Below are 12,463 nucleotides of genomic sequence, written 5' to 3' on the forward strand. Positions count from 1 at the left end.
CAAATCTAATCTCAAAGTCTAAGCCAAGAACAGCCTGGAAGTCAAACCAGGGAAATTTTTAACCCTTGGTGTGGATAAACATGCAACTAAAATAAGGGCAAATTCTTCAAAAAATGTCAAGTTGAAATAAAAATACTACATCATACACATCAGTCTTTATAAGAATAGTTACTGGAACAAAATTATCCAAATATCAGGAACAATCTTGACAAACCAGTTCAGGAAATCAGGAATTTTGTTATTACAATATATAAATAAATGGATACCTGGGAGTGATCTTCACATCATAAGGTTCTGAAGATGCCAAATTACAAGAATAAATCTTAAGCCGTTTAGAACAATCATTTTTACCAGAATTCAACCATTTTTAGATATCCAAATATATATATTATACACTGTGTAGCTAGAGGTGCGACTGCAGATCACAATTTCTCTTTTACTGACATTCTGGACATCCAATACCACTGGTACGTAATGATATGGTGACTAAAAGATTAACTATTGTAATTAATTGATGCAAATTTAGAGATCAAATCTTTCCCAAATATTTACTTTTTTTGACCAGCTGAATGAAAGTAATAACGTCCATCAGACTTTTGCTGTCCCTTGCAACCCACATAGTGCATCATTAATGGGATATGGAACGGGGTTGGAAAAATCCTTACAATAATGGGTTGCAAGTAATTTCCCCCATTAGCGTTATCCATTGGAAATGAAAAATGAACATTTGTTTTTTTTTTGTTAGTGGAATTTGGATAATTGCACACTTAATCCCATAAAATTCTGAGCCAGACAGAGGATTCTAATATTCTATCCCATCATCTAGAAGTTCTGATCCAATTCTAACATTTATTCACAAGTTTCTTTTGTACTTGTCAGAATTTACCTATTTTCTTGCTTGGAATCAAAAGCTAAATACAGCATTTGCAAGATATTTAAAGTTTAGTCACAAAAATGCCAGATTTTGCAAATAGAGTTTGTGGAGAGTTGGTATGAATCCTTAAGTCAGTTTTGGCTCAGTATAGTAAGTAGGAAGGCACAGCCACATAGGGGAAAAAAAGCCATCTGTATTTACCTGGCATCCAGCAAGAGTGAGAGAGCTGCAAGTAGACCACACCAACAAGCACCAACCATCTCCTCCCAGACAGCTCTAGAAACTGGGAAGAAATATTTAGAAAGTGTACATCTGCATCAGGTAATATTTTCAGGAGTTGAATTTTCCACAATTCATCAGATTTATCAAGTCATTTAAAACCTACACACGAAAGGTGCAGTAACACAAAGGGAAATTAGGAAAACTTGTTTTACATTTACAATACTGTTGAGGTAAAGAATTCTGAATTTTGCTGGTTTTGGGCAGACTTCATGGGGCAAGGGGAGAAAAGCGGTTGAGACTTTGTTTTTGGCAACAGTTCAAGAAGCAGGAAGGGCAATTTGAGCATAGTAACACAGGAGCAAAGGGCTGCTTCTTTTGAACATTTAATGAAAATCCCCAAGTATTGGCTTAATCTTCTCACCATTTTTCTCCCCTCCAAAAGGTGTTCATTTCTTGTCAGGGTATGATTCCTCTAGCACCAATTGCCCTCTGGTAGCTTGTGTAAGCAGTAATAAATGTGTGAAGCTTGGCAGTGGTGCTGGCTATTTGACTTTTGGGTGCAGGAGTAGACAGCAGAGCTGGACCCTGCCTTCACCCAACATCTACACACATCCTGCAGGATTACTTGACAACTATCAGTAGTTGGAACACTGGTTGAGTTTCCCCTCCGCGACCACCCTAGCTCAAATCAGCTAACTCAGCACAGACCAGGAACTACCTACTTTAAAAAAAAATCAACTGGTTAATGCTCTTACATTGATTTCTCCGCCCCTAATTTAAGAGCAAAATAAACTGGGCTGGTGAAACTGGAAGCACAAGCAGTCCTGCTAGACTAAGATAGCTGGAGGAAGCTGATGGCAGCTGTATCTGCTAACAGGCAGGAAGAGGATGACGGAATAAAGATACAAGCAACGTTGATGCCAAACTACCACTCTTTCTGGGTTTATTTTTTGCTAACCAATGTCTGGAATAAGAGACTAAAGATTCCAAAACATTGCTAAAATTGCATATATAAATGAATGAACAGTGACACTTTTTGAAAAGCAAAATATCTTATAAACTGGGACAGTAATACAGAAGACGAAAAGCTCCCTGATAATTTCAATAACAAGTTTTGTGCGGCCCTACAATTGACAGTATTGCAATACGAGAGCATTAATGGGCCAAATTTTCCTGGAAAAATAACTGCGAGTTCATGACATACGCTGTTATTAATGCGCAAATCGGCCAGCAAGTTCGGGCAAAGAAAAGATACGCTAGGAGTTGGGAATCTCCACAACTTGCTGGTAGATTTATGCCGCTCCGCCGTTTGCTTCACACAAACGGCAGCTCGCTCTCAACCTCCCCGTTATTTTAAGAACTTGCTGGATTTTCACATTAATTGCCCATTAAACTCGCTGCAGAAAGTTGGGGCTTGTACTTAACAGCGTGAGTACCCTTTTAACAACGTGATAATTGTTAATGCTATGCCAATCAACCTCTCCAGCCCAGAAAGGGAACTATTTAAACTAATGAGTCTCATTCCTGCAGGTAGCAAATTCTTCTTAGATATTTAAAAAATTTCAAATTTTACAAATTTTTTTCTTACTTTTCCTTGCTGTCTCTTTTTTCTCTCTCTCTCTCTCTCTCTCAATCCGATCTTTTTTCCTCTCTCTATTTCTCTTTCTGTACCTGATTTGGCTCTGAATCACTCCCTTTCTCCGTTGTTCCTCTGTTTCTTTCTCAGTCCTTCAATCTCACTGGTTAAGGAGATAAACAGCTGGTCCCGTCGTCCACTAAGGTCCCAGATGCCCCATTGCCCTCGCTTCCAGCAAGTTACGGTGCAAATTGTATTCGAGTTGAAGGGTGCAGGAAAAGTCTAACTAACAGCGCCTGCTACCAGATACCCTGTTTCAGCAAGATTTGGTCCATTATGTCTGAGAGAGTATGTTTTTAGCCAGAAGCAATGCTATATATAAAGTATAGGTAAAACAGCTAATAGGAATATTGCTGCTATACCTGCAAGATAGATAAATATCTAAGAGAAATACTACTGCTAAATCTGTAATACACGAGCTAAAATACTGCTATGATATTTGTAATATAGGTGAAGAGCTAAAGGGGAATATTGCTGCTACATCTGTAATATAGGTAAAACATAACCTTGTTTTTCATTGGAAAACAGGTTATGAAGATAACCAGCTGTAAAAATATAGTTACAAGTTGATACTAAAGGATTAGAAATCTAGCATTAAAGCCAAGTGTATTACCAGCCCCCTTTTCAGACGTGGCCGGCTTCTCTTTTTGCTCTGAAGGCTGCAGGTCTGTCGCCTGCTTTGCAATGCCAGGTTGGGAAGCAATTTCTTCGCGCCCCAACTCTGCTTCGATCATGGCAGTTATACCTCGAACCAGGTCCAGAAGACAACCGAATGCTACAGACATGGCATAGCCATCAGGAATAGTAGGAGGCTCCACTTTGTCCAGCATTTCTAGGCTAAAGCATAGTTCAAATAAATAAATGAACTATTTTCAAAATCATGTACATTTCAGACACCAGGTAAGATTCTACAACATACATAAATTGGTAAGATTACGGTACTGATCGATTCTAGTCACTTATATTTTGAATATTAGCAACTTCCCTAACACTAAATTAAACAGGTGAATTTCATTACAGTTATTTACACCAACTTGCATTCATATAGCGCCTTTAACGAAGTAAAACGGCCCAAAGCGCTCCACGATCGATTATCAAACAAAATTTGATTGAAAATGAGTTGAAAATGAAGAAAACTAGAGTCAAAAAACACCGAATTTTATACGTTTCTGAAGTCAGAAACTCAAACATTTTCAACATTGATGCAATTTGGCACAAAGATAAGTGGTTTGGGGTTTTTTGGCCAATTTTCTCCCCTCCTATTCTGAAGCAGTGACTCTTGCTGGGTACAATTCAATGAATGCAGGCAGACCTCCAGTAGCTCACCCACGCGGCTACTTTTCATGCCAATCTAGACAGTGAAAATTGGCAACTGAGCCTAATCCTGTCCTCACCCGATGTCCACAAGTACTTTTGACCACTGTGAAAATGTTTTAAATGAGAAAGAATAGGTTTGCACCATAAAATTCAAAATTATACTCCGTTTCCACAGACAAAAAGTTTGAACATTCCTGCATTACAACACGCCAAATTTCATGTCTGTTAATGTCTATAATGCACCATATTTTCATCAAGTAACAAAATGCCAAAGGGCGCAAACTACGAATAGGCTTCTTGCACTTTAAAATAACATTCAAACTACACAATCTACAGGATTAGACTAAGGAATACAACTTCTTAAAGATGTAGGTGTTTGAGACTTGATATATAGCCCATGGCTGCCGAGATGAATTCCATGCCCCATTTCTCCACAGACCAGAGAACCATTTTTTTTTCTAAAAACTTCTTTGCGAACATGTGGCCACTGATTTTCTGCCAAATTGAATCACACTTAGATTTGGTTAAGTAACCAGTACGGTCAAATCCTTCAAACAAAATCGCTGAAAATTATATAGAGCGATTGAAATTTTTTCTAATCATAGATCTAAAAGCTAGAATAATGTTTTAAGTTTTCCTCCCGCATATTAATTTTTTCTTCTCATTTTGTGGCTTTCCAATGCAACACCATTCCCCAACAAGGACTCGATGGGCCGAATGGTTACAGTGCAGAAGGAGACCATTCTATGAAGAAGGATGACTAGCAAAGTTTCTTCCAGACCATTGACGATATCTTTCTGGAATCAGTTTTCCAATATATTGTCACCAGGTCCCCAATAAATTGTTTGCAGTTCAAAGTCTTTGGATGCCAATCAATACATGACTAAATTTGTACTCACTAGGCTGCTTTAGCAGTGCCATGTACAGAGATATTCAGAATTGGAATCCATGTGCCTCTGTATTCAAATGCCGGTTGTGGGGTAAGTCCCACAGTGGAACTCATCCCTGCCCCGTTCTGTGCAGCAGTAGGGCCGCCAACTCCACTCGTGCCTGCAAGAACAGCAAGAGTTAACCGTAATACATTGGACAGGCAGAACAAAAGCAAACTTACTCGAAAGTGGACCACAAGATCAACATTCTGAACGCATTATCTTAGGTATGTATCTGTACTATCATTAATCTCCTGCCCAGAATAATACACCTGCCTGAAGTCTTTGTACAGGTTTTGTTTTCCTAAATTGTGCGTGGCAACTTTGTAGAAATTGCTTCCTTGAAGTGTAGATGAAACTGTTGCATTCCAATAATCCACGAGTGATGAATAAATTGTTTGGTTTTTTTTAAAACTTCAAATGGTGAGTGTTTCCCAAAATTTGTGCCAGTTGAACACACTAGCCCCGATTTTAACCTAAGCCATCCAGCGGGAACGAGGCATGTTCCGGTCAGACGGCCGTTTTATATGCCGTCCGATTTTACTCCACATCTAAAAAGTTAATGGAGCGTAAAATCAGATGGGGTGTGAAATGGGTGTCTGACCAGATACCTAACCCACCCGGTAGAAATGGGGAAGGACAGAATCTGGATTTTAAATTGAGTTTCAACTGCACCACCTATTGATATTTCCCAATAGATAATTACAACCCAGTGATAAGGAATTAGAAGAGAAAAGCAGATGGTCAAACTCTGTAGCAGCTGCGCTGGAAGCAGAATGGGGAATTTGGTGAAATGGATACCGAAGACAGACTTTGTTTCTGTAAATTTAAAAAGGGACCGATTGCAGGTATCGGGGGAAGACTTTGTTGCTTGGTCAGAAGAACAGTAAAAAGCAATGAAAGAAAGGAAAAAGGAAATTCAGAGATACCATTTTCTGATTCAGCAATGCTGCTCAACAAATATGAAGAATCTAGACTATTGATAATCCATATGGAGGTGTTTCTTTCAAACTGTGCATGACCCACGTACTTAACTGCAGAGATTATGCCATATGCATGGCATGTTTATCAATTAAATTACCACGGCAACTCCTATCTTTGCATGTGGTTGTTGGTATAAATGTTTTGAAAGTGTCTGCACATCACCAAATGCTTGTTAAAGGTGTAAAATTTTAAGCATCTCTAAAACCAGTGATTTACAGACACCAATACACCATGCAACAATGCAATTTCTGGGGAGCGTAAAAATGGTATCTCAGATTTGAGTAGTAAATTTTTGAACTGAATTCCCATATCATTCTGAAGGAAAATACTTATGCACTTAGTCATGTTTTTAGTCCTCCCTTCAGCAAAAAATACTGGTCAGAGGCAGCGTGGATTTTGTGTGCAGTGTTCCCCCAGTGGTAACATGTCATGAACCCATGGTCTTCTCAATGATGAATTCCAATCATATTTAGGATATCACTGCAATAGAACTTCATGCTGCTGCCACAGAGGAGCCTCCCACAGAACTGTGTAAACAGATTTGCAATGTATTAACTAGAAATATTGGCCCAGATATTATCAGGGAGGCGGGTTGGCAGCAGGGGGTCGACTGGGCGCATGGGTAACCCCCCAGTAAAATCGGTGGGTTCCCCACGCGATCGCGAGTATCTTGAAGCCACTTACCTTGGCTTCTGGGTTTGAAACCTGCGCAGTGGGCTGACTGCACACCCGCATCACAGGCTGTCAGCTGGAGGAGCCCTATTTAAAGGGGCAGTCCGCCAATGCTGCTCCTGCAACAAACAGCCAAAATTACAGCATGGAGCAGCCAAGGGGAAAGGCTGCTCCCAGGTTTAATGATGCCTCACTCCAGGTCTTACTGGATGGGGTGAGGAGGAGGAGGGAGATCTTGTACCCGGCAGTAGGGAGGGAGTGGCCTGCCTCTGCCACCAAGAAGGCCTAGCTCGAGGTGGCAGAGGAGGTCAGCAGCACCAGCAACATATCCCGGACCTGGATACAGTGCAGGAAGTGCTTCAATGACGAAACTAGGTCAGCCCAAGTGAGCACACTTACTCAGTCTCCTACACTCCGTCTTCCACATCATCGCCCCCACCCCACAACTCCTTCTGCACTGCCAACACTACTCTGTCACATCACTCCTCACATCCAGTCAAACCTCATCCTGAACTTACCTGCACTTACTCACCTCCCCAGTACTTATCCCACCACGACCACTCAACCCAATCCTCATACAGTCTCATGGCACTGTCTCATACTCACCCTCTGATGCATCTCTTTCACGGTCACCCTCACCCAACCTGCCACTACTTCTGCTGCAGCCACAGTGGATGCTTCACGTATGAGTAGTAGGAAGCGTAAGGCAAAGGTTTCATGAGCACAAAGGGGATGCATAAGGGTGTTTGACGGTTTGTCACGGTTTTTATTTATATTTGATTTTGGTTCAACTCACATTAAATATTATATTGTCACCACTACTGCCACCTCTCGGCCATTCTTAAGTGGCTTTTGCAATAAGTCCCTTTCAGGAGGTTCTCCATGAACACCCACACTTGATGCCACCCATTGGGTCACCCTACAATGGGTGTACGTGTAGCTGCATGACTATTTTGTGCAGGTGCCTGTGGCGCAGCACTGTGTTGTGGAGCTCCACGTGGCGGAGATGGACGGCATGCCTGGCGAGGCTGGTGATGTTGCTCGTCCTCGGATGAAGTGATGAATACAGCCATGGCGCCCCCCCATCTTGACGGTGTGAGTTTGAGGGAGTCCATAGAGTAGGTAAATGTATTCGCACAGCAGAGTTTAGGGTATAAATTAATAATTTTGAGTGGAAAGACAAAGGTGTTGCAGCCAAAACTTTGTCTGAAGTGACAGCGTGCCCTGCTGCAATAAATGAGGTATTCCCCCCAACTGTCAAAAAATCCTTTGCATCTTCCACTGGCTGCTGACTGAAACACGTCTGCTCCAACAGGGAGTGTTTCCCACAGCACGGGAAACACGCTGAGGATCCATGAAAATTGCACCCCTGCCAAAATCTCCTGTCAATGAGGTCTGTCAAGCACCTCAACTAGGTAAGTAAGTATTTAAATTGTCATCCCGCCGGCTTTAATTGCTGGTGGGAGTCCCACGTGCGGGAGTTGCGCGCGCACCCGAACGCGTCACTGGGGAACCCAGAATTGGAGGCGGGTTAGAGCCGGGCTCTGGACCTGCTCCGGGATTCCCCGATTTTACAAGCCCTCCCCACTCCCACTCGTCCATCCTAAAATCGACCCCATTCTGTCTAAACAATTCTGGAAGTTTCTAAAGGACCGTGCTGTGAAGTCTTGCATGAAGGTTTAGTTGGCATATATTTTATTTATTAACGCCTCATAATGAACAAAATGGAAATATTTAGGACTGTCCCAATAGATGTTTTTGCTATTTGAAAATTGTATTACAGTACAGTTAATGGGAACACTCTGAATAGGACCATTCATTTAAAAAGGAGAATTTTCTCATTTATTTCCCATTCACTTTGCGGTGTTTGCTTAACAGAATGACTGGATAAGGAGCACATTGTGCTTGCACTGGATGGATTCCCACTAACAAGCTTCTACAGATTTGCAGTAACTAACTGAATGCTCTGATTCATTACCCCAGCACAAAGTGGTACAACATTGCAGTTAAATGTGTGTTTAGTGTTTGTCCATTACTATTTTGGCATCACTAAAAGAAACCCAACTCATTCAAATTAGTCTTCATCTAATACATATATCTACTGTTCAGGCACCAAGGACACGTTTACACTATTAGGGCCTTCTCACAACGTAAGTACTTTTTTTTGAAGAACTGGACAGGAATAGTTTAATCTATGCGGAATCCAATATTCATGCCTGTACCAGGTGAATAATTGGCCAAATATACATTTTATTGAAATGATTAAATGTATCAGGTCAGCACTATTTTTTCCATCTGGCATGCAGTGACAATTCTAAATATCTACCAGTCTGGTAATGGTCAATATCCGTATACGGTTCCCTCAAAATACCCTGATAAAGCTGCTAGCCTCAAATCCTCTTGCATTACATTCTTGCTGCCCAAATGCTTGGTCCAAAATTCTCCGAACAGAGACCCGAAAATTAAGTGCCACAAAACGAATCTTGTATTAAAAATCAAAGATGGTGGTTACAGAAACGTTTAGCATATAGTACAGTCTTCACACCAACCAGTGAAACACCACAGTAAAGATATCCATACCAGTCTGCGTATTTGCAGTTGGATTGTTTCCGGTGCTTGGAGTAATAAAGAGAGTTTGTATAAAAGATCCCAGTGCATTCACAATATCTCTGAAGACCTTTGTTGAGTGCTGCTTCATATCATATGACTGGCAGAAAGACCTGTAGGTGCAAGCAAATACAATTCTGGCCTCAAATACTGTGGGACTCGACATAATTTTCAGACTTGAAGTTTTGTTGTAATTTATAGTACCTATAGCGCTGTTGTGTAAGTACAGAAAAAAAAAATCACTCTTGTAACAGTTCAGTAACCGAATGCTAGATGATTACAAGTCTCAATCAAAACAAGTGGAAAGGCACAAATGTGTAGTATGCTACAGCTTTTCGATATCATACCAAAGTTAATGCCATTACTTTATTCCTGTGTCCCCACATAGGGTCTTCCGACACCATAGATCTCCCCAGCACAGCAAACACACTATTCCAAGATCAGGTGCACTTCTTTCAGGCCGACAGAATCATTTTTTTCCCTTCAGCCTCATTTCAAAGCAGTAGGAAAACAAACTCAATTAATGGTCGAGGATAGCCATATCAAAAGGGATTATTGCTCCACAATTTTACTAATTTATTAGTGGGTAACTATATCTTTTATTTACTGCTCATTTGCCCTTATTCATATAGAGAAAGGAAAAACAAAGCTCTAATGTCAACAAAGACTGTTTTGGGGTTATATATCTTCTACCACAAGTTAAAATGGATCATAAACTTCAGCTATGCAAGGTCAAAAAATAAAAGCTGAAGCCATTCTTAGCGGCATTCTTTACAAGCAACTTCACTTATGTAAACTATTTAATCTTCGCATTTAAATATGAAACATCAAACACATCACTTAGAGAATGTTAAGGGATGATTACCGTAGCAGCTGAGGTTGTATACAAAGTCGGTGAATGCATTCTACTGCAACTGCTCGAAGCCACTGTGGTTTATCACCATCCAAAAACTTGACCAGCAAAGACAAAAAAATCTCACATTCTGTTACCTGGCAAACATAAAAGTGAAACATTAGGAAGACCGAATCGAACAGCCAAATGAAAAAGTAGTATTAAAATGGTCAATATATCAGCAAGCAGTTTGGGTAAATCTTTTTTTGACTATGTAAATAAAGTACTTTCCAAATTCTGTTTTTTTTTAAACAGACAACAGACATTAGACAGAATTTTTTTACTCAAAGAATGTTTGGATTAATTTGCGAGGTGGGTGGGTAGGAAAGACAAAAAACATTAGGGACATTCAAAATGCAGCTGCAGTGCGAGTGTTAGGTTATTAAAATGATAAGAATATTGATGGCCTGAGTGACCTTTTCTCAAACCCCCACTTTTCTTTTGTTCCAGTGTATTGTCTATTAAGCTCAAATTGAAGGATTAAAGATGGTGAAACTTTTGCCAGTTTATCAGGAGAACATCTGTAGCTGGTAACCAGGACTTTCATTATGCAGTAAAGAATAAAGTAAAAATCTGAGTTACCAAGAAGCAATGTAGTTCCGAAGACTACATAACTAGGACCGACATATTACATAGAACGTACAGTGCAGAAACAGGTCATTCGGCCCAACAGGTCAATGCCGGTGTTTATGCTCCATGTGAGCATTGTCACTGTACACTGCTATACTGTACAACTGATCACACAATAGGTCAAAAACCTTTTTCAGGTGAGCTTCTGACGTTCAGTGCTATCTCTTGATTCAAATTTTTCTTAGTGCCAGTGGAAGCTCCATTAGAGTCAGGTGAATCCTCTACCCATCTTTCTGTGACTCATTGGATAAATATATGGTGTGATACTAAGTTGTCCAGATCAATAAGGTCTCCGATGCAATCCCTGGTCTTTGCTGAGTTTGTCATCTCCTCTAACGCACTACGATTAGCCTCAATGCCACAAGGGTGGGAGAGGGAGCAAAAAACAATCACGGTTCCTTCTCCGGGCCACTCTTTAGTGATCCCTGTTGGAAAGTGCATCTGTGCCCTGGTTGGAAACAGGTTTGGTCTCAGCTCTGTTGCTCCAATAGTCGAACAGCCTGCTAACACTCACTGCACCAAGGTTTTGCACATTTTAAGTGAATATATGTGTGCGGTTGTTCTGATAGTGGCACAGAGCTTAATTCATATGGGAGTAAGCCAAGAGACTTTTAGGAATCCTAACAAAGAACTTACACATTTGCAATCTTACTTACTTCACAAAACAGCCGACATAATGAAAGTTTCATATTATTTAAATTTCAATGTAGGAATAACACAATTAAAGCATTAAATAAGAGAGCCTGAAAGAATGTTTTCTTTTCTGCACACTCAACATTTTAATGGTTCCCACTCAAAAATTTCCCTATACCGTGTTTTCCCAGCAATCAAACTTACCCCTTGCATGGGACTGGTCCCTGTAATTGCATTGGCCAGTCTGTTGGGATCTGTTATTTATGGGACTATACAAACCACTTGAACCCAAGTACACATGATAGTCCACTACAACATTGTATACAGAGAGAAAATGTTAATATAAAATTTGAAGTATTAACAATTCAGTGATTTTTGAACAGGAAGTCAGATGTAAACAACAGTGCAGTATAACAGAAGCACCCTCCAATGATCGACATGAAGATGGTCAAATATTTATAGCAACACAAAAGTCAACTGGTCACACATTAATTAAGCATGAATAGATCTATTTACAATTTTATTCTTGCATCACTTCAGTGGAACTTGTAAACTACACTTAAAAAGACATTCTTAGCCAAATGATGCCTAGAACGGTGCAAATATGGATGATGTATTCCCAATAGCCGAGAGAATTTCAAGGATCCATTTTCTTTAGCAATAGATTTAAACACAATATTGGCACAAACCCTCTAGAAAAACCTTTTTAATTCAACAGTTAAAAAAGCAGGGAAAAAAATCTTAATTTCTTACCAGAAGACTATAGAAGTGCTTGATTAAAACAGACACCACTCGCAGAAGACGCATACAGATAGGAAAATATGGTTTCTCAACCGGAGTTGGGGAAGATGGCATATTTGTACCCTGTCTGAATTTGATATTGGGAGAAAACAGCTTGATCACCAAAGGGCACACCCTCTCCTTCAGCAGGAAACTGAACTCTTGGTGCTGTAGGGAAAGGGAAAAAAATACAAAGCAAGAGTCAAGGCATGCAAGCTGGCATTATCAGAGCAAAATCAATGTACCATTAGGGCAATGGTAAAGCACAGGGAAGTCCTGTGGTCAGT

At 40.3% G+C, this 12,463-nt stretch overlaps 1 protein-coding gene across 6 annotated transcripts in view; it reads right to left on the reverse strand.

Moving 5' to 3' along the window:
• The window catches only part of mon2 (MON2 homolog, regulator of endosome-to-Golgi trafficking), a 135,276-nt gene that overhangs the window by 57,803 nt on the left and 65,010 nt on the right, over nucleotides 1-12,463 (reverse strand). For all 6 annotated transcript variants that reach the window (XM_067999377.1, XM_067999375.1, XM_067999376.1 and 3 more), the window contains exons 8-13: nucleotides 12,150-12,344; nucleotides 10,107-10,231; nucleotides 9,215-9,354; nucleotides 4,949-5,099; nucleotides 3,346-3,569; nucleotides 1,076-1,157 (exon numbers count right to left, since the gene is read on the reverse strand). In XM_067999377.1, the coding sequence (XP_067855478.1) occupies nucleotides 1,076-1,157; nucleotides 3,346-3,569; nucleotides 4,949-5,099; nucleotides 9,215-9,354; nucleotides 10,107-10,231; nucleotides 12,150-12,344 (917 nt within the window). The remainder of the gene's footprint in view (nucleotides 1-1,075; nucleotides 1,158-3,345; nucleotides 3,570-4,948; nucleotides 5,100-9,214; nucleotides 9,355-10,106; nucleotides 10,232-12,149; nucleotides 12,345-12,463) is intronic.

The sequence above is a fragment of the Heptranchias perlo genome, chromosome 18, assembly GCF_035084215.1.
Source record: "Heptranchias perlo isolate sHepPer1 chromosome 18, sHepPer1.hap1, whole genome shotgun sequence".
NCBI classification, from domain to species: Eukaryota; Metazoa; Chordata; class Chondrichthyes; order Hexanchiformes; family Hexanchidae; genus Heptranchias; species Heptranchias perlo.